This window comes from Cervus canadensis, chromosome 7 (genome assembly GCF_019320065.1).
Source record: "Cervus canadensis isolate Bull #8, Minnesota chromosome 7, ASM1932006v1, whole genome shotgun sequence".
NCBI lineage: Eukaryota > Metazoa > Chordata > Mammalia > Artiodactyla > Cervidae > Cervus > Cervus canadensis.
The window spans coordinates 47,062,311-47,085,278 of record NC_057392.1 but is presented as its reverse complement, the minus strand read 5'-3'; the positions used below and the strand labels follow the sequence as shown (position 1 = coordinate 47,085,278).

Genomic DNA, 22,968 nt, shown 5'->3' with positions numbered 1-22,968 from the left:
ACAAATATATGATATCACTTATACATGGAACCAAAAAAAGGATACAAATGAACTTATTTACAAAGCAAACAGACTTATAGAATAGAAAACAAATTTACAGTATCCACAGGGGAAAGATGGGGGAGGGATAAATTAGTTTGGGATTAACACAACTATATAAAATAGATAATCAACAAGGACCTATTGTAGAGCACAGGGAACTCCACTTAATAGTCTATAATCTATAAGGGAAAAGAATCTGAGAAAGAATGGATTTAATGTATAACAATCACTTTGTTATATACCTAAAACATCAACACAGTAAATCAACTACAGTGTGAAATGAAAATTAGAGGTGCCATGTGGAAAAAGATTGGTAAAATGATTTCATATGAATTGTTACATGGAAAAAAAGCATAACCAAATTATAAAGTAACTGGTAAAAAATATTTTCAATACATAAAAGGCTTCCTTAATACCTAAAGATATATAACACATTTTTGATGTAGCGTCATTCCTGCAGCCCTTTCTCTTTTCTGTACTTGTTGCCCTGTTTCCCATTCCTTTCCCTGCTTTTCAAACTAAGTGCTCACACCAAGGACCAGGAACTTTGTCAGCTCAAAGTGTGTTTGACTATTATTCATGCAGGCTACTAGTGCTTAGGAAAAAAGTATGTGAGGGTATGTTTATGCATGTATGAGTTGGAAGGTAAGAAAGGAGGCATGAGGGTCTAACCTGTTCCCATGCTAGAACTCAGCCCTAGCCTTCCTTGATATCCAGTTGGTCCCCTCAACTAATTCCATAACCCCCAACCGAGCACATAGAAACTGGCCCATATTTAATTTCTATATATAAATTCCCAGAACTCACTAAATATTTTCAATCTCTTCTGTTTCAGCAGCTTGGCTTTGGCATAGAATATAGGCACATGCTAGAGAGGCAAGAGACTTGGGAAAAGGAATTAGTAGACCAGGAGCCCTGAATTTGTATCTAGGTCATGGAAATTCTAATCCAGTCACTACCCGTAAATTGTTGGATGTCCTTGGGTAATCTGTTATACCTCTCAGACTGCAGTTTCCCCACTTCTAAATGCAGGGGTTAGGCCTGATGTTCTTTAAGAGCCTTTCTAACTTTTAACATAAAATCTGTCTTCCACTGAGAATGTATGCTTCCTCTCTCAAATTCAGATTTGATTCTATCCTTTTAGGGTACCTTTACAATCCTTTCTTACCCATCCAATAGCTCAGATGTGCTTCCGATGAGACTTAATCTGTCCTTATCTTGGAGACATTCTTCAAACACTTATGCAAGTGCCCCAGATCTCCCCAACTAGTGTTCCTATTGGTTTAACCATCTGATCACCTCCTTTGGGGCTTTGATATTGAGGTGTCTTGGAGGACTAAACTAATATTCCAGAAACTTGTCTTTTTACTATAAATAAGCCGACCAACAGCATATACAAAAATAAATACAAAATGGATTAAAGACCTAAATGATGTAAGACCAGGTATTATTAATATAAAACTTCTAGAGGAAAACACAGGCAGAACAACACTGTTTGACATAAATCACAATATATTTTTTGGATCCCTCTCCTGAAGTAAAGGAAATAAAAGCAAAAATAAATAAATGGGACCTACTTAAACTTAGAAGTTTTTGCCCATCAAAGAAAACCAACAACAAAACAAAAAGGCAATCTACTGAATGAGAGAAAATACTTACAAATGATATGACCAATAAGATTAATATCCAACATTATTAACAGCTCATATAACTCAACATCAAAAAAACAAACAACCTGGTTAAAAAGTGAGCAGAACTGAATAGACATTATTCCAAAGAGGAAAGGCAGATGGCCAATAGGCACATGGAAAGATAATCATTGTCGTTAATCATCAGGGAAATGCAAATCAAAACCACAATGAAACATCACCTCACACCTGTCAGAATGGCCATCATTAAAAAGAACACAAATAAGAAATGTTGGCAAAGATGTAGAGAAAAGGGAACCTGTACTCTGCTGATGGGAATGTAAATTGATGTAAACAGTGTGGACAACTGTATGGAAGTTTCTCCGAAAAACAAAAACAGAACTATATGACCTAGCAATTCCACTCCTGGGTATGTATCTGAAAAAAACCCAAAACACTTATTTGAAAGAAACATGCACTCCAATGTTCATAGCAATTTACAATTTATAGTTGCCAATACAGTGAAACAATCTAAATGTTCATCAACAGATGAATGGATAAAGAAGATGTGGTACATACATACAATGGAATACTACTCAGCCACAAAAAGAATGAAATCTTGCCATTTGTGCAACGTAGATGGACTTAAAGGGCATTATGTGAAGTAAAATAACAAACAACCCAATCAAAAAGTGGGCAAAAGAACTAAACAGACATTTCTTCAAAGAAGACATAAGAATGGCTAATAAACACATGAAAAGATTCTCAACATCACTCATTATTAGAGAACTGCAAATCAAAACCACAATGAAGTATCATCTCACACTGGTCAGAATGGCTATCATCAAAAGTCTACAAACAATAAATGCTGGAGAGGGTGTGGAGAAAAGGAAACCCTCTTAGACTGTTGGTGGGAATGCAAACTGGTACAGCCACTGTGGAGAACAGTGTGGAGATTCCTTAAAATGGGATAGAACTGCCATACAACCCAGCAATCCCACTGCTGGGCATACACCCAAAGGAAACCAGAATTGAAAGAGACACATGTACCCAATGTTCACTGCAGCACTGTTTGAAATAGCTAGGACATGGAAGCAACCTAGATATCCATCGGCAGACGAATGGGTAAGGAAGTTATGGTACATATGCACAATGGAATATTACTTAGCTATAAAAAGGAATGTATTTGAGTCAGTCCTAATGAGGTGGATGAAACTGGGTCCAATTATACAGAGTGAAATAAGTCAGAAAGAGGAAGACCAATACCATATGTTAATGCATAAATATATGGAATTTGGAAAGATGGTAATGATGATCCTACATGCAGGGCAGCAAAGGGGACACAGATGTAAAGAACAGACTTTTGGACCCAGTGGGAGAAGGCAAAGGTGGGAGGATTTGAGAGAATAGCATTGAAACATGTATATTACCATATGTAAAACAGATGACCAGTGCAAGTTCAATGCATGAAGCAGGGCACCCAAAGCCAGTGCTCCGGGACAACCCAGAGGGACAGGATAGGAAAGGCGGTGGGAGGGGATGTTCAGGATGGGGGAACACATGTATACCTGTGGTTGATACATGTTGGTTGATATATGGCAAAAACCATCACAATATTGTAATTATCCCCCAATTAAATTAATTAAAAAAACAGAAAGATAAATACTGTATGATATTGTTTATATGTGGAATCTAAAATAAAAACAACAAACCAGTGAATAAAACAAAAAAAAACCCAACAGACTCACAGATACGAAGAACAAAGTAGTTGTTATGGGGGGCAATATAGGGGTGGTGAAATGGGAGGTAGCAAATATTGGCTGTAAAGATAGGCTCAAGGATGTATTGTACAACATGGGGAATATAGCCAATGTTTTGTAATTTAATTTTAAGTGAAAAGTAACCTTTAAAAATTGTATTAAAAGTTATATAATAAATACAAGTGTACCTTAGTCTGTTTGTCGGTTACCGACTTCAACTCAAAGTGTCCACCAGAGGGCGTCAGAAACCAGGACTATGGCGCTTCATCCTGAATAGTCTATGTTGATCCAGGGCTTGTAAGCTCTGGGCTCATCTGGCTCTTTCTCTAGCATGGCAGAAGGCGCAGGCACGTGGGAGCAGCTGGCAGAACCTCCTCCCACTGCTCTAGTAACTGTCTGAACTGTTTGGAGGCGTGTGAGCCCAGCCACCCCAGCAGCTCTGAGGAGTTCCGACTTGCTCGATAAGACGAAGGCATTGCCCGTTCTCGGTCCTGGGAAGACGTGACCTGGGTTAACATATAGCCCCATGCCAAAGAATTCCTTTAGAAATCCCTCTCTAAAAGCTCCACTAAGGGGCAAATGGTCCATTCCTGACTAAGAAGTCTCTGCCCTTTGTCATACTGCATCGTTTGCTCAGAGATCTATCCTAACCCCACACCTCACTTCCCTCCCACCTCATCTCAGGCACTGGAGGTACTCCAGAGAACCAGCACCCACTGTTTCTATTTGCACATGGTGAACTTTTAAAACCAATGGCTGCTGAGCCCCACCCTGGAGATTCAAATTTAATTGTTCTTGGGTGGAACTTAGGCAGCAGAGTTTTTAAAAGCCCTTCCCACGTGATTCTTACGTGCGGCTGTATGGAGAATCTCTGGGTTCAAGTCACTACCCAAGAGTAGGAGCCTGAAAGAAATACAGAATCTCAGCATCCCCTTCCCAACTTGCTGAATCATAACCTGTTTGAGAAGCACTGGTCAAGTTAGCATACTGTTTCACTTCATCCATGCTCATCGCCCTGGCCGGAACCACAGCCTCCCCAACTTTCTCAAGTTGGAGCACTTGCCTTCAGAAGTTTTTGCCTCTGACCTACAGAGAGAAACACATTTTATAGCAGGGTGTACAGCACACACATGTGTATATAATGAAATTAAAATATCATTAAAATACTTCTATTACTCTTACTGAACCAAACTTGGATTCGTTCACTTGTGCACAGCTAATCAACTTTCTTGTGATCAAGAAAAGTGCAGCATTCATTGCAGTACACCACGCAGTGAGTCCAGGCAGCTAGAGTTCCAACTAGGTTCCAACAGCTAGGAACCAACTCCCTGATGGCTCCAGGAAAACTTTTTAAAGACAGAGTGAGGAAGGGGAGATTGAGGGATGTAATTGGGAGTCAACATCACCACCCTGCTGGTTCCAATTGGTCTGGGGTCTACATGCTTATGGGCAGCACACAGCTAACTTATTCCACCAAGCGGGGGTTTCAGTATCTGCCAAACAGCTCAAAGGAAATGGCTCAGGATATTATCTATAGCCCTTGAGAAGGAACTAAAGGTTCTTGACTTTAACGGCTAAAGTATTATTGTTTCGTCTTGGCTTTGTTTTGACTTGGCTGTTATGCTTTCTGCATTTTCTTACCTCTCTGATTAAATTTAGGCCTTCCTTGAGGAAGGCCTAAGAGGCTAAAGTTTTTCTACAGACAAGAGGCAGGCAGAAGATATGGTGGGGCAGGTAGGGGGGTGTCTATCCTGGGAAGGCCCCATCGGGTTACACTATCTGGTTGGTTACACTATCTGTGATGGACTCTAATCCATTCAATAGGTATTCCTGGCACCTATTGTATACTTGGCATTGTTCTGGGTGCCTGTGCCAGTCTGTTCCCAGGCAAAACTTCCTGTTATTATGGAGTTTATGTTGGGGTAGTGGCAGGATAGGGTTGTCAGAAAGTTAAAAGTAAATCATGAATATGAAGGGCATGCTTGAAGATTAATATAACAAAGTTTCTTTTAAAACTTATATTTGGGGGTACTTACAAATCCTGATTGTGGTGTTTCTTGATCTCAGTCCTGGGTATACACACTTTGTAAAACCAAAATCTTTGCATTTCTCCGGATACATGTTATGACTCAGTGAACAGTTAGAAAAAAATTACATTCTGAGATTTTCTATTACTGTCTTCTCATTAAAAAAAAGCCAATTAAAACACTAAATTCAGTTCAGCTACTATTAGGTTGCAACAGGAGTTTCAAAAACATTGCTCTATTTTTAAAAACAAAACAGAACCAAAGAAAAACCTTCAGCCCAATAACTCGGCAGCATCCACCACTCTTGGCTGAGCACCTGCTTACAGGTATGAGACAGGCTGTCTTCCTTGCCCTCCTGCTTACCCTGCGTGCAACCGTCTCAAGCCTTCTTAAGGGCAGTGCCACAAGCCTCCCTCAAGCAGCCTGGGCCGCCTCTGCTTAGAACTAGACCCGACAAGCCCTTCTCCCTGCAGTCACTCTGCTCTGGGCAGCTCTCTTCAGGTTCCAGTTCTGGGAAGAGACTGGCACAGGCACATAGGAGGGCTGGCGTTATCTCTGCAGCCACCTCCTGAGTCTCCTGAACCTTGTGCTTCTAGCCTGTCTCATTTACTCCATTATGGTGTCAGTCCACTTGGGGCAGAGGAGACTCCCTGGCCACTAGTACCAGAGTCATCAGACAATGCAGAGAAGGAGCCATCCTCTGAGACAATTCCCATCACAGCCCCCACTGCTCAACGTGGTGGTGGGGACAGTCCAGGAGTTGGGACTGGGCAGGATGGGGGTGGGGAGCAGGAGATCTCTTTTCTGTGAGCCTAACGGTCCAGGTAACCCTGCACTATGGACACCAGAGGGGACACCAGGGTCTGGCTCCTGAGAGCAACTGGAGGGGAGATGGGATAATGGGGAGTTGGGCTCCCCTAAGAGAATCAGCAGGACCATCCAGTATGTAGGTGCTTTGACCCCTTGCCTTGTTTAATTTTGAGCTTGATTTATCAGCAGAAAAACTTGCTCCAAATCAGCTGTTTGCATCTACTGATCCTCCAAACCTAGTCAGACTTGATGCTTCCCAAAGTTCCTGGGTTTGGTGTTGCTTTGTTGTGCCTTATTGGCTCAGAGCAGACTTGGGAGTCAGAAAATTGGATTTGAATCCTGGCTTCACTACTACCAGCTGTTGCTTAATTGTGTACAGCCTCATTTCTATCACCTGTGACGTCCTGCGTGCCCTACACCCTGTCTCGGCCCAGGTTGGGTGCGTTCACCTTCCTGCTCTGTGGCCCTGGCTCCATGGCAAAGGGCAAACCTTACAGACACTGGTATCGAATGATTTAGTAGGAAGTTGTCCTGCTCACCTCACAGGGCAAGACGCCATGACCCAAATCCACCCAGTCGAGCCCCCCATAGCCGTCTAGAACCCAGCCCTTCTCATTACCCCACTGTCCTCAGACCAGATCCCTTGGGCCCAATGCCGGCGAATAGGGGCGCAGAGAAGACACCTTTACAGAGTTCTCTGCTGTCTGATCCTTGGGGCAGTTCTGTCTGGAGTTGTTTGATTACTATACACATTTTATAGATGAAGTACAGTCAGTAACAGGGCCAACTGCCCTACGTCTTCGGGTTCTAAGCCTCACCCCCCAAGGCTGCCTGGGGCTGGGTTAGGCAGGCTGCACTGTCACTGGGAAAAAGAGCTCTGAATTTTCTCCTCCTTTCGAGGTGCAGGCCCAGGAGGGAGCAGTGGGAGGGAGGAAGCCCCCCTTTGCCTGGAGCCCTTTCTGCTTGTACTCCTCTAGCAAGAAGTGTCACAGGCCTGAGCCCAGCTCCCCCTTAGACCCAGGGAAAGGGTCGAGACGGTCCAGTTTGGCCTCTGGGCTGCTGATGAGAGATTAGGATTAGACTCCCTCTCTGCAGTCAAACACTCACTGGATTGGAACCTTGGAAACTTCCCAATTCAGCCTCTTAATTTCAGAAACGAAGCAACTGAGGCCAGGAGGAAGTGGTGATTTTTTTTTTTTTTAAACTACATGGTAAGTCGGGGGAGCAGCTGAACTGCTGCTTAGAATTCGAGGCTCCTATTTCAATGCTCCTCCACTGGGCCCTGTTGACTACACCGGCTCAGTGAGAACTCTCTACCTTCTGCTTCACGTCTTCTCCCTTTGGCTCCACCAGAAGGCGCAAGCAGCTCCTCTGGTGGGATGAAGGGGGTGTGGTAGCCGGTTTGAAGGAAGAGGGAGAGGGAGGAGTAAATAGGACCGGGCCCCTTAAAGGGGCGGGTTAATCCCGCCGGGCCCCGCCCCCTGGGGCGGCGCAGGCGCAGGCGGGCTCCAGGAACTCCGGCGGGAGGGCGGGCGCTCCTGGCTCTCGGGCCGGCGCGCTGGGCCGCAGCACCTGCGGGGGCCGGCGCAGGGCGCGGCGCCCGGCGGGCGGACCTCGACGCCCAGGAGCGAGGGCGGGGAGCCGGGACCGGGACTGGGGACGGAGCGGGAGGGGACGCTACCCCGCAGCCCCCTCCCCTGGGGGACGGGGCGGAAGCAGCCGGGCGGGGGGCGGTGTGAGCGGGCGCAGAGGACAGCACCATCTGGAGGGGCGGGACCGCGCGGCCTCTGGGGGGCAGGCGAGTGCGTTGGGCAGTGCCGGCTGGGGGCCCCAGGCGGGGAGTTGTGCAGGAAGAGCGCGGCGGGCTCAGCCCAGGGCTGCCGGAGCAGCAGCCGCAGCGGGTCGGGGTTCTCAGCTGGGGCCCGCAGCAGCTTCGCGGGCTGAAGCTCGGCGTGGAGGAGCAGGGGGGCGTGGGTCCGGCGGTGCAGGAGGAGGGCGGGGTGGGCCCGGGGGTGCAGGAGCGGGGTGGCCGGGGCCACGAGCCCAGTCTGGGGGTGGTGTGGGGGCCGCCGGACGGCGCGGACTGGAGGCGCCCGCCGCCGTGGACTGGCTCCGCGGGCTGGCCGGTGGTGCAGGAGGAGGGGCTGGGGCCCCGCAAGCAGCACCAGGAGAAAGGGGAAGGTAGCCCCGCAGTGCAGGAGCGTGGGGAGGCCCGCACCGGGGTGCAGGAACGGGGGGAGGGGAGCCCACGCCGGCTGCTGCAGCAGCCCGAGCAGCTGTCCGAGCTCGGGGAGGGCTCTTGGGAGCGCAGAAACGAGCTCGAAAGTTCCGGGGAGCCGTACTGGGAGAGCTGCGGGCACCTCAGACGGGAGGCGGTGGTCCTGGGAGCGGTCCCGGCCCGTCGCAAGAGACTCGAACTGCTGGGGAGGGCCCGGCCAGTGGGGCCCCGGGGGCCTGAAGGGGAGGGACGTCTGGGGGTGCAGGAAGCGAATTGGCTGCCTGGGGTACAGGAGGGACAGGTGGTGCGGGCTGTCCAGGAAACCTACCTGGACGGGAAGGGGTCCCAGGAGGGGGAGGGGCCCCCTGAGGGGCACAGGCTCCGGAGGCGCAGGCGGAGGAGGAGGTGGTAACCCACGGGCTGGCTGCTCGGCACCAGGGCCGGGCCGGGCCGGGCCGGGGTCGAGGTGAGCGCATAATGTAGGGGTTTGGGGAGAGGGGAGCAGAAGAGCACCGTGAATCTGGGGGCGTTGGAAACCACTGCCCGGTAGCAAGCAGTGTCCTGCTGGGTCCTTTTCTGCCACCTCGGCTGGGACATCGTAGAAGCAGTGTCTGCAGTGAGCCAGTGGAAGGCAGCAGGTAAGGAAGCCCAGTTCTGTTCTCAATTGGAATTGATGTGTTTGGAAGGAGGGGGCTGCAGTTATCGCAGGAGAGCGTGGTCTCCGAACTGCCTTTTTTTCATTCCCCGTGTTTAAACCTGGAGAGGACCCAAACAGTGCAGTTTTTAACGGCAAGGCAGGGCCCCTCCCCCCAGCACTGTTTGTGCCAACTGGAGTGATGGGACATTTCCTTAGAGTCTAGACTGGCGGTGAGACTGTCTGGGCGGCTGCCAGGCCTGGGCAGAAGAAAGAGAGGGGTAGCCCTAGGGTGAGGTTGCAGAGGAAGTAATCAGCGCCCCCCCCCCCCCCCCCCCCCCCCCCCCCCCTCCCATCCTCAGCCACACCGGTGGAGGTAGGGGTGCTTCATGCCCTAGCTGGGGCGGTGCAGTCAGCACAGGCTGTCTCACGTCCTCAAATCACATTCCAAAAAAGGGAAGGGGCAGCATTGCAAGGACAGGACCTTATCTTGTAACTGTAGCCATGTGAGCTGAGATGAGTGTGGCAACCAGTGACTTGGGCACGAGCCTGACCTGCTCCCGCCACACCTTCTTGTCACATTTGATTAATAGTGAGGGCCCAGAGCCAAGGATAAATAGTGGGCAGGAGGGTGGAGAGCCACTGGTGAGGCCCTGTCTCCGTGTGGGCTCTCAGGACCCCAGTCTGAAAATGAGGGAGAGGAGGGATATCTGCATCCTTGGACTTGGGGCATCCTGTGTGGCCCAGACCTTAGCCCCGCCCCAAGGAGGTGGACAGGTGAGCAGCTGAGCTGTGGCATCATGAGTTCTGTACCAGCCAGGGTCAGCTTCCAGCCCGGCTTAGAGGTAGGGCTTGCAGAGGTGGGGGCTAAATTTGACTTCCTCTTGACTCCCTCATGGTCTGGGTGCCAGGCTGTTCATTCCTGCCCCATAGGGACTTGGTGGTTCATCTGTTGGTCTCGTCCTCTTAAGGATGCTCATCTCTTACCTGGCACTGTGTGGGTTCTTGCTTCTTTAGCCCTCAGGCGGAGGTGGGTGCAGAATTGCTGCCTGTCTCAGGACTGTCGCCAAGACCCATCTCTGCCCCAGCCCAGGGAGTGGCTCTGAGTCAGATGGCCCCCAGAACCCCTGTCCCAACCGGACTGGGTGGAGATAGTCCTTTTCTGTCGGGCGTGGGGAGTGGTGGTGGCGTCCTCGGCAGGCAGCTGCTGGGACTCCGCTGGAGGAGCCGGTTAGCCTGCTCCCCTTGCAAACCCAAACTTGACTGTCAGCTTCATCCCACGCCTGCCTGCCATCCTGCCACCACAGACCCTCAGGCACCGGAAGTTCAGCTGCTGTGTCCAAGGTGTCTGGCTCTTTGGGGATGGCCAGACTGGTTCTGGCTCTCTGGTTTCAGTGGAGAGAATTGTTCTAAACAGACACACAAGCTCACACCTTTACCCTTTCTCAGGTTGATTCTTGAATTTGTGGTAGATGAAGAGAAAGAGGTCTTCGGCAAGTCTGGGTTTAAACCATTTACTAGCTGTGTAACCCTCTGAGGCAAGATGATGTCTCTGGGCTTCAGTTTCCTCCTCTATAAGGGGGGCTGCTGTTTTCCCAACAGTGTCCTCAGCGCAGAGGGCTCAGACCCTTTGCCACCCTAGCGTCCACCTTCCTAGGAGCCACGGGAGTGGACATTAGGTAGGAGGGATTGGCACTCCCAGACCTTTTCCTGTGTCCCTGAAGTCCATGATTATTCCCCTGCCCTGTGTTTTATTCTGGAAGACGAAGTGCTTTTTCATTTTTTTTAACAGCTTTATTGAGGAACATATTGGAACATATTTATTGGAACATATTTAAAACATAATTTAATAAGTTTTAACATTTGTATATACCTGTAAAACTACCACCACAATCAAGATAATGAACATACCCATTATTTCCAAACTCCGCTCAAAAAGTTTTTTGTACCCCTTTGTAATCCATTCATCCTACCCCTTCTTTGCCATCCCCCTTCCCTAGGTAACAGTGGTCTGCTTTCTGTTCCTACACATTAGTTCACATTACCTAAAATTTATGTAAAATGGAATCATACAGTATTTTTGTTTGTTTGCTCTGACTTGGCTTTCTTTAAGTCAGCATAATTATTTTGAGATTCATCCATGTTCTTGTGTGTATCAATTGCTTATTCCTTTTTATTGCTGAGTAGTATTCCTTTGTATGGGCATACCACAGTCTCTCTATCCATTAACCTCCTGATGGGTTGTTTTCAGTTTTTGGTTATTACAGTAAAACTACTATGAGCATTCGTATAAGTCTTTGTATGGACATATACTTTTATTTCTCTTGGATAAATCTTTAGGACTGGAATAGTTGGAGCATATGGTAGATGTACATTTCATTTTTTAACAAAGTGCCAGACTGCTTTCCAGAGTGGTTGTACCATTTTACATCCCCACCAACTGTGTATGAAAGTTCTAGTTTGCTACCTTGTCAGCATTTGTCAGTCTCTTTAAATTTAGACACATTAATAGGTCTGTAATGGTATCTCGTTTTGGTTTTAATTTGTGTTTATGTGATGACTAATGTTGAGCATCTTTTCACGTGCTTATTTGCCATCTGTTTATCTTTGGTGATGTGTCTGTTCAAATTGCTTACCCATTTTTTAATTGTGTGGGTTTCTTTTCTGTTCTAAGTTTTGGGAGTTCTTTTGTATTCTGGGTTCAAACCTTTTTGGGATATATGATTTGAAAATATTTTCTTCCAGGCTTTGGTTTGCATTTTGATTCTCCTCACTGTCGTTCAGAGAGCCGAAGTTTTAAATTTTAATGAACCTCAATTTACCAACGTGTTCTCTTATGGATTTTGCTTTTGGTATCTTAAGAACTCTTTGCCTAACCGAAAGCATGATGGTTTTCCCCTATAACTTTTATAGTTACGGATTTTACATTTAGGTCTATGGTCTATTTGGGTTTAATTCTTGGGTTAGTATATGGTGCAGGGTGTTCAGTTTTTTGCATGTGGAGGTCCAATTGTTCACCAGAATTTTTTGAATAGACTTGTTTCTCCATGGAGTTGTCTTTGTACCTTTATTGAAAATCAGTTGTGTATGTATAGATCTGATTGTGCATTTTGTTTTGTTCCATTGATCTAACTTTTCTCGATCACTAGATTTTATTGTAAGTCTTGAAATCACGGAAAGATCTTGAACTTCGTTCTTCCTTTTCAGAATTGCTGCAGTTATTTTAGGTTTGTTGTACATTTGTATTTTAGAACCGTTTGTTAATTTCTACAAAATAGCCTGCTGGAATTGCATTGACTCTATAGATCAATTTGGGGAGAATTGCTATCTTAGCAATATTGAACCTGACCAATGAACAATGTATATTTCTGTTTATTTAGAATTGCTAGCTTAGAATATTGAACCTGACCCATGCACAACGTGTACCTCTGTATTTATTTAGACTTTTAAGAATTTCACCAATGTTTTTTAGTTTACAGTGTACAAACCTTTTAAATTTTTTGTCAGATATATCCTTAAGTATTGCATATTTTTGATGTTGTTATAAATGGCATTTTTAATGGAATTCAGCATTTTGTTTAAAAACTTACCTACCTTAATTGTGGTAAAATATACACAACAGAAAATTTACCATGTTAACCATTTTTAAGTGTATAGTTCAGTAGGGTTAGGTACATTTATGTTGTGCAACTATTGCTGTCATCCATCTCCAGAACTTTTTTTTATCTTGCAAAACTGAAACTCTGTACCTATTAATCAACCTCTGTATTCCTCCTTCTACCTCAGCCCCTGGCAGTCACATTCTACTTTCTGTCTCTGTGAATTTGACTACTCTAAATATGTCATACAGTATTTGTCCTTTTGTGAGTGACTTTTTTGACTTATCATAATGTATTCAAGGTTAATCCATGTTGTAGCATGTCAGAATTTTTTCTTTTAAGGCTGAATAGTCATCCATTGTATGACTATATTGCATTTCATTTATTCATCAATCAATGATTACTACAACCTTTTGCTATTGCCAACAATGTTGGTGTAAGATGGTGTTGTTTTTTAAATTTCAATTTCCAATTTTTTACTTCTGAATATTATATACTCATATCTTCCCACCTTGCTAAACAGACTTGTTCTAGTAGCTTTTTTGTATCTTCCACTGGATTTTATACATAGACTGTCATGTCATCTGCTAGCACAGGCAGTTTTACTTCTTCTTTTCTGATCTTCATGTCTGTTATTTCTTTTTCTTGCCTGATTGCACTGGCTAATCCTCTGGTATAATATTAAGTGGAAGATTAGATATATTGTTCCTGATCTTCAGGGGAAAGTGTTCAGTATTTCACCATTATGAATAGTTTAAGTTTTTCATGTATGATCTTTATCAGTTTGAAGAAGCTCCCTTCTATTCTTATTTTACTGGGATTTTTAATAGAAAATCCATAGAAATGGATGTTGGATTTTGTCAAATGTCTTTTTCTGTGTTTATCAAAATGATCATAAGATTTTCTTTTTTAGTTAATGTGTGGAATTGTAATGCATTAATTTTTTTCAAATGCTAAATCAACCTTGCATTCCTGAGACAAACTCCATTGGGTCATGATGATTATTCTTTCTATTGTTGAATTCTGTTTTCTAAAGAATTTGTTAAGATTTTTTGCATCTATTTTTATGAGGATAGTTTTCTTTCCCTGTAATGTCTGCAGGATTCATGATATACATCTTTAATTTATTATAGTCTGCCTTCAAGTGATGTAAGAACCATAAAATAGTACATTTTCACTTTTTCTTTCTTTTATGCAATTATTATAAAAACTTTTATTTATGCATGTGACAGCACCCATGCAGCAGTGGTAAAATATTTGTTTAAACAGATAATTTATCTTTTAAAGTATTTTGAACAGTAAGAAAAATATGTTAACTATTTAACCATGTAGTTGCCATTTCCAGTGCTATTCATTTCTTTGCAAAAATCTATGGTTCTATATTGGAGAAGGAAGTGGCAGCCCAATCTAGTATTCTTGCCTGGGGAATCCTGTGGATAGAGGAGCCTGGTAGGCAACAGTCCATGGGGTTGCACAGAGTTGGACATGACTGAGCAACTTTTACACACACACGTTTCTATGTGGTATTATTTTTCTTCTGTCTGAAGGATTTCTTTTAACATTTATTGTAGTGCAGGTCTGCTGATATTGAATTCTTTCAGCTTTTATATATTTAAACAGTTTATTTAGTCTTTAATGATATAGTGCCTCTGTTCTCTCATTTCCATTGTTTTCTGCAAGTAATTTCTTGAAGGCAGAAATTTGTTGTCATCTTTGTTCCCTGTATGTAGCATGTCTCCCTTGCCTTTCCCAACTACTTTTTGAGATGTTATCACTGACTTGGAGCAATTTGGTTATGATGTGCAATGATATAGTTTTCTTCTTGTGTCTTGTGTTTAAGTCATTGAGCTTCTTGAATCTGTGGGCTTTTGGTTCCCTGTACTGTAGCCTGGAAACTCAACTATAGGGCTGACTTCCGCTGTTTGCTGTCTCCTAGATATCACTGGTCTTTGTATCTTGATATACAGTGCCTTCAAAACCATTTTGTATATTTTGTCCATTTTTCTGTTGTTTCTGTCAGGAGAGTAAGTTTGATCTATATTGTTCTGTCTTGGCCAAAGATGGGGACTTTACTTTAATTCTCTTATTACCACCCTCTACTCTTCCCATCTTCCAGTCCATCCACTGTGGATGTATCTCATTTTTTCTTCAATCTGCTGTTCATTGTTTATGGTATGATGTAGTAAACTGTGACTTTTCTTTTCCTGCACACTTTTTTGTTTTTCCTGGAGTTGACTTTTCTTGTTTGCTTAGTTTTCTATGTACCTTTCAGTTAGACTCTCCACTAGCTGTCTAAATTTCTCAGGATGTCAATTCTGTTAAGAATTCTATCAAATTCACCTTTCTGAAGAAGTCTCTTTCAGACCTTGTGCTCTGACGGCATGGATTAGTTGTTCTCTATCACTGATGCTTAGCTGTCCTGCTGGGCTCTCCCTTTCCGTATCCTGGGCATTTCCATCACTGCCTTTCTGTGTTGTGTCCCACTTCCTATCTTCCCCTTTGTTGGTTTGTTCTCTAGTTTGGTATAGCACATCGTTCAATAGTTTCCCAAGAGGAGGGTAAAAGAGTGGTAGATTATTCTGAGACCTTGCCAGTCTGATACTCAAGTCACTTAATTACTGAATATAGAAATCTAGGCTGGAAATGGGCTTCCCTGATAGCTCAGTTGGTAAAGAATCTGCCTGCAATGTAGGAGACCCCAGTTCAATTCCAGGGTTGGGAAGATCTGCTGAAGAAGGGATAGGCTACCCACTCCAGTATTCTTGGGTTTCCCTTGTGCTCAGCTGGTAAAGAATCCGCCTGCAATTTGGAAGACCTAGGTTCGATCCCTGGTTGGGAAGATCCCCTGGAGAAGGGAAAGGCTACCTACTCCAGTATTCTGGCCTGAAGAATTCCATGGACTGTATAGTCCATGGGGTCGCATACAGTCCATGGGGTCGCAAAGAGTTGGACATGACTGAGCGACTTTCACTTTTAGGCTGGCAATTGCTCTGAAATCTTAAAAACATTGCTGTTAAGTTCTGGAGTTAACATTGATGTCTAAAGTCATTCCCAGTCCTTGTTTTGTCCCCTTGCCCAGAAGTTTATAGCGTCTTTTCTTCATCGTCAATATTCTTTAATTATTTGGTGTGGACTTTTGCTCTACATTGTGGCAATTCCCTGTACTTTTTCCTCCATCCCTTCTGTTGTGATTTTAGCAATTTTGATAGCAGAAAATGTCTGTTGATGTTATTTTATCCCATGGCCTGGATGAGATAGACAGAAAACTACTAAATTCACTGTAAGTTTTAATAGAAACATTGGAAGGATGGGTTAGGGTTTTTGGCTCGGGAAATACCCATATTTCACTAAAAAACAAACAAAAAAAAACACCTTTTTTTTTTTTTTTTTTTAAAAAGGACTTAATTTGCTAACATTTTAAGACTCAGATTTTTTAAAATTAGAAAAATTAAGAGAAGTGTGTGAATCTAAGGAAGAAATTTTCAGAATGAATTTCTTAGAAATTTAGTAGAATGATTTTTCCATCCACTGACAATAATAGGATTTAGTGTTAAGAATTATCATCAGGGGGCGCGCGGCTCCGGGCCCCCAGGGGAGCGGCCCCTGCTGGCAGGGGATCCCGCGCGGCGCCCCCCCAAAAAAAAAAAAAAAAGGAATTATCATCTGTATTGTAAGTAGTCCTATAAACTGGTGTTCATGGCCATGATGAGAAGAGCCTTCTGAGAGTGGTCAGGGTCAGTGGGGGAGAATATTTGAAAACACGAATGTTCTGGCCAGGACCAATGATTAGCACAATTATAGGCTTTCTCCAGAGCAGCAGTTCTTAACCCCTGTCTGGATTCATCTGAAGAAACTTAAAGATATGGTGCCTAAATCTCACTTAGACCGTTTAGAATCTCAGTGGGTGGGACCCATACATTGACACATTCCTACCCACCAGGTGATTTTTTAATACACAGCTAGTGCAGAGAACCACTGCTCCAGAGTTTAGCAGAGACCCTTGCTTCTCAGAGTGTAGACTAAGGATGAGCACATTATCACTGGGAGCTTGTTAGAAATGCAGAACTTAGACCCTACCCAATATCTGTGGAATCTGAATCTGCATTTTAACAAGATTCCTCAGGTGATCTCTATGGGCATTAAAGTTTGGGAAATAGTACCTCAACTATTTATTCAACAAATAGATTTGCAAATAGATCTGTTGAGCAAATTTATAAGCACCTACTGCAGGGCAAGACTGCTGGGAGGAGTGGTGATGGGTCTGTTGAATTTTTTATGTCTCCTGTCCTGTTTGTAATTTTTTATTCCCCTTGTTTTAAAAAAAAATAATACCCTCTTCTTGTTTTATTTAAGAAGACAAGATAAAACATCTTGTCTCTCTCAGGATATTAATGAGCATTTTCTGTCAAAAATTTTCTTCTCTTGTGTAGTCTGTTTCTTCTCAGTTCCTTTTTTCTGTGTTTTATTTACTTCCGTGTTAGAAGCTTTGCTTGGGTGTCTGAAAATTTTTTTGTCCTCTGCTCTTGACTACAAAGCACTGGGTGGTCTTATTGACAGAGCTTCTTTGTATGGTGACCTGGCTGGACAGTTTGAGGGGGACTCCCAGTGTTGGTTTCTTTGTATCTTTCTTGCCTGATCAGAGTCCCCAGAAAGGATACCCCTGTCTTCTGCTTGGGGATGGAGGCCTGGCTGCATGTTGCTGGAGGGAATGGAGAAGCGTAACTAGAATCTCCATATCTATGTGTGCTTTCCTTTTTGGGGCTACGACACCCAGTTCTCAGCCAAACCTGCTGTGCCAGTCGGAGACTTGCAGTTTACCTCTGAAGGAAAGTCCCGATTTTGCTGGGTGGTACCAGGGCAGCCACCCAGTGGCTTCGTACTGGGGAGGGAGTCCAGAGGGGTCTTACTGCTTCTTAAACAGCTTTTAACTAATCCTGTGTATTTTTAGCACTTCTCTCTGTCTCCTGTTCTTCTTCTAGAGGTTTCTGGGGCCGCTAGTGCCCAGGTCTTCTGAGGATTCTGTGGGGGGCAATCAGGCACTTTTCACCCTGAGATTGGGGATTTTCTCAGGTCTGCTCCCTGTAGCCACTAGCTCATCTGCTTTCTGACTTCTAAAGCTTTGTTGTGGTTTTTCTCCTCTGCTCTTCTCCCTGTCCTTAGGGACTTTTGCCATTCAGAAGGTTTCTCTTTTGACAATTGCCACCTCAGTAGGGCTTCGGGAAGAAGTGGAATTACACACATGTGTGCCATCCGTCTTTTCCTGAAACCTCTGTCCCCTCTTTAAACTTCTTCGCAGGATCTGTGAACTCATTCAGTTAAATATAAACAAATAGGATTCCAGTCCTGCCCTCCATGAGCCCCAGTCCTCCAACCAAGCTGTTTGGTGTCCGGTTGTATATGGACTGAATTCTGGTGCACCTGTTACTCCCTGCGTGACCCTGGTCATGTCCCCAGAGCCTCAGTTTCCTCATCTGTAAAACTGGGATAATGTAGGGTAGTAAGGGGGAAGGTTATTCAGGCAATAAAAAATAAAAGCTTTTAGTAAAGAACTTGCACACAGTGTCTTTTTGAGGACCCGGGTTGTGACTTCTCCTTCATACTCCCCCAAACCTAGCACAGGGTGAGCACATAGTGGGTGTGTGGTGAGTGACTGTAGGGGGCGGGTGTTGAGAAGTCTGGTCTGGGCCTCCTTCGGCATCTCTAGGTTCTGGGAGCCACGGGCTTCTGCTGGAGGTGAGAACTCCGGGTTCTTCCTGTCTCTGCCTGTCTCTGCCTGGATGCTGTCTCTGCCAGGCCCCCAACCTTGGCAAGGCTGCCCCTTCATGGCTAGAAGGGAATCACCACTGCTCTGAATTGTTGATCTCCCCTGACTCCTAGGGATCCAGTCCCTATGACAACTTCTAAGGTGCCTGAGACCTGGCATGGCCCTTCCCTTTCAGGGTCTCAGTTTCTTTATGGCTAAAATGGGTGGGATTTAGGGTACCTTAAAATACCTTGTAGTCCCTGATATTTCTCTCCCTCCCACCTCTGGACTCCTCCTCTCCCAGTTCAGCAGTCCACCCTGCACTGGATATTCCTAGTTCCTGGGGTTCTGGTGTGGACATGGTCCCAGGGGGATGAGCAATCCCACTCTCAGAGTAAATGCTCTCCAGTTCACAGCTCTGGCTTCATTCCCCACCCCACCTCCAGGCCCCAACAATAGGCCCCTTCAACTCTAGGCTCTTGCTGAGGGGGTGGGGGTGGGGTGAGGCCTGAGCCGGACCAGCCCTGGAAGAGCTCTGGGAGTGGCTGGCTGCTGGGAGCTGGACTCCATCCTTCGTCTCTTCCCGGGAGCCTGTACTTCTGGGCCTTGGTGCCGTGATGATGCTTGGGCCAGAGGGTGCTGAGAGGCAGTTTGCTGCAGTGCCCTGCATCCCAGCCCTGGCACTCAGGCGTGTGTGGTGCGCGTGTGCAAGAGACCCAGACAGCTGCTGGAATTTACCCACTGACACACGCGGGTGGTGTTTATATGCGGGGGAGGGATGCTTCAGGAACGTGTCAGGACTCTCAGTACGTCCCCTCTCCGGGTGTCAGGGTTGGCACACCAGTCTTCAACTGGTGGAGCATGAAACAGCTATGAAATACTTTCAAGACCAAATGGATAGATGTGGGGAGGTGTTGGGCTCGGCCTGGGTCTGTGTTGTGGTGTTTAGTCAGCTTCTTCCCTTTGCTTTCTGAAAGTTACACTTCTTTCTCTGTTGGAGTCAAAGGCGATGAGGCATAGGAGGGTCCCTGTACCTGGCGTGTCGGTCCTGGCTTCCACAGCCTGCCTTCCCACCCTCTCACTCCCTAGTCCCTGTCCTTTCTCTCTCTTTGAGGCTGGGATGCCTGACAAACCAGACCTCCTTCCCATCAGTCAACCCTGTGGCATCCTGTACCCCAGCTCTCCCTCCCTCAGCATCTCCATCCAGTCTGATGAGAAGGCAGCCTTCAGTCAAAACTCCCCCTCTGTCTTGAGGGACTGCCGTGCTGTCCCTGGGGCTGAAATAGCTTTGTGGGAGCAAAGTAGCTTAGTGGTTCTGGGACAAGGGTAATTGTAATGAGATTGGTAGCCCCTCTTCCCACAAAGGTACTTGCTTTTCTGGATTAGAAATAATGACGGGGGTTAGGGGGTGAGAGGGGAGCAGAGCAAAGCCAGAGTCAACGAGGGCACCGAGGCTTATTCCTGGTATTCACTGGATGGAAGGTGGCACCAGCTCACTGGAATAGAGACAGGCCTCCTTCCGAGGGTCCACCACAAAGGCTTGAGGTCCTTTTCAGCGAACTCTCTTGACCGGGTGCCTTGCCAGATTCTTCCTTCAGGGTGACAGATATAAACAGATGGTTATTTTACTATGTACAGACCACAAGAGAGGTACATATGTAGGGCTCCCTCAATAGAATTTTATATTAATACAGAGTGGTACAGAAACAGTGACCCTTAAAGGATCAGAGCATGATAATTAAAAAAATTTTTTTTCTTTCTTTTGACTATTTTCCACATGTACTATTATGTGATATGCCACTCTTGTTTTCAAATATACTTTAACAAGATAACATAGGAAGCATTGTGGGGGGGGGACCATTTGGGAATAGGAAATAGGAATTTACAAAGGAGGTAATGTTTTATCTGGGTCTTGAGGGATGTGTAGGAGTTCATGATGTAGACAGTAAATCACAAAGCATAGCGCAAAGACATTAAGCTCCAGGAAAGGGTATTTGATTTGGTTGGAATATGGAGACGTTTGAAGGAAATGATAAAAGATGTGGAGGTGGACAAATATACAAGAGGTGGATTGTGAATGGCCTTGTAGCTGGCTCGGTGAGGAGTTACAGAAGGATGTAGGCAGGAAAGGAACTTGAGATCTGTGTTCAGATGACAGTATAACAGTAGGGAACTATGGACCAGATGCTGTGCTAAGAGTGCTATTCGTGAACTCACTGAGTTTGCACTTGATGAAGGAGGCACTGTTTATTTCCATTTTACAGATAAGGAAATTGAGGCTTAGAGGCTGTCATTTGCCCAAATGATTAGAGAGAGATACAACCAAGATTTCTGTTCAGGTTCTTTCTGACTCTTGTCCCAGTGAGATTGATGGGAGGAAGAATGAGGAGGCAAAGAGCAGATTTTATGGTCTGCCCCATGGGGGAGTAGGGAGTTATGGCCAGGGAGCCCAGGGTGAGGTTTCCAGCCTAGGTGGCCGCGTTGGCTTGTGACATTATCAGTTTGGATACAGGAGCACACGGTAGCTCGGTTTAAGGCGGGGCAGACTGAGCTCAGTGTGGACACATAGACTTTGTGGTACCCATGCATCCCCCTGCTGGAGCCAGCTGGGCATGTCTGCCATCCAAGTACTAACCAGGCCCGACCCTGCTTAGCTTCTGAGATCAGACGAGATCAGGCGCGTTCAGGGTGGTATGGCCGTAGACAGCTGGGCATGTCTGGAAACACAGGTCTAGAGCTTCAGGAGCTCAGGAATGTACATGAGGCTAATCATTGGAGCCCTGGGAGGAGAGGAGGTAATCCCCACCCCCCCACCCCAGGTACAGAGAGAAGGAAGGGAAAGTTTCAAAGTCTTAGGAAATACCAGCAGTTAAGGAGAAGGGTGAAGAACCTTCAGGGTTAGTTAGACTCAAGGCCTGTGGGCCCAGAAGTGCTGGCAAATATGCCTCAGCCTTGACTGTCCCAGGACCTCAGCTGCCAAGCTCCCCTGGAAGGGAGTAGGTCGCTGTGTCCTGGAGATGGAGAGGGTGTGGACAGCCATGGTGTGTGTCTGAATCACCCTCTTCTCTCCCTTGGCCTGTGGCCAGCCTCCTCCCAGACCAGTGTGATTTCAGACCTGGGATGACCTGAAGGAGTGAGGTTTCCTGGTGCAGTTCCTCTGGGATGAAGTCCCACGGGGACCAGCCTGACCCTGGTCCAGAAGCTTAGGCCCTGCACACAAGAGGGTGAGTTGAAGTTGACCAGGCTTGGTGGGGCGAGCATGTGGAGGCAAGATAATCCTCAGGTCAGAAGAAGAGCCATAACCTACCCCCCACCCCCCCACCCCCCCACTCCCCCACTCTTTCTCCTCTCCTATGTGTTATCTTCCCTCCAGGGCCTGGAGAAGATGGAGGGCAGAGGTGGCAGAGGGCTGGCCTGGAGGTGGGGTTGGCATATATTCCCGAGAATACGGTAGATTGTTTTGGAAAAATCCTCTGGCCGGAAATTACATGTCACGGCTGCTCCTCAGTGTGGATTTGTCACTCCACTGATGCTGTCAGAGAGCCTGGGGGAGGGGAGTGGACAGCAGAGGCAGGCTGGTTCCTGGCCATTATCGGCTCCCTTTGGAGATACGGGGCCAAGTTGTTGATCACAGGGTGTACCTGTGGGCTGGGTTCCCCAAACCCGAGAGGCAGTTTGGATCTTGTGGATGTCTTGTAACAGGATGGCATTAGGAGGCAAGAGATTTAGGAAGGGAGGAGGTAGGGAGAAAACAGGAAGGGGGAATGGTTTAGATCAGACCTTTTATCCAACCTGGAGAAGGGATGTATGGGCATCTTTTTCAGCCTCTCTCTCTCCACAGTCTCCTGAGTTTGGGTTCCTGCCGCTGTTCCCAAAACCAGTTTCTGCCTTCTGGAGCTCTGGAGACCTGCAGTAGGCGCAGAGGCGCTTCTGCCCAGAATAAGCACCCCGCCTGGTAGGGTCGCTTCCCTGGTGGCTCAGCGGGAAAGAATCTGCCTGCAGTGCCGGAGACCCCCGTTCGACCTCTGGGTCAGAAAGATCCCCTGGAGAAGGGAATGGCAACCCACTCCAGTATTCTTGCCTGGAGAATCTCATGGACAGAGGAGCCTGGTGGGCTGCAGTCCATGGGGTCGCAAAGAGTCCGACAAGACTGAGTGACTTACAACACACACCCTGGCAGGGTCATCCCATGTACCAACATGCTTCAAGGTGGAGAAGGAACTTTTGAAGACAGTGAGCCTTATGGGAACTTACTTGGTGCCCACTTGGGGTCTCTTTCCTCAGTCCCGAGGTGGTGTGTGTTAATGTCTCAGCGTTTCCCTCCTCCTCTGCCCCAAACCCCAAAGGGGCGAGGGTGCCTTGAGCTCAGCCCTAAATAGCTGGTGCCGAGGAGTCAGTGGATGCTTCACATGCCATGGTAATGAGAGGGTGTGCATGTGGCACCTTGGGGCCCTCCGGGCTGGAGGGAGAGGAAGAGCCTCTGCAGTGGGCCTTCCTCCATTGGCAG

The 22,968-nt window shown here is 46.3% G+C and overlaps 1 protein-coding gene across 1 annotated transcript; it reads left to right on the top strand.

The window, feature by feature from the left end:
• The first annotated feature begins 671 nt into the window (after positions 1 to 671).
• LOC122444740 lies at positions 672 to 21,682 on the top strand. The gene is made up of 3 exons (XM_043473383.1): positions 672 to 687; positions 8,008 to 9,123; positions 21,548 to 21,682. The coding sequence occupies exons 1-2, from the start codon at positions 672 to 674 to the stop codon at positions 8,895 to 8,897; spliced, it is 906 nt and encodes a 301-aa protein (XP_043329318.1). The 3' UTR covers positions 8,898 to 9,123; positions 21,548 to 21,682.
• Positions 21,683 to 22,968: the final 1,286 nt, after the last annotated feature.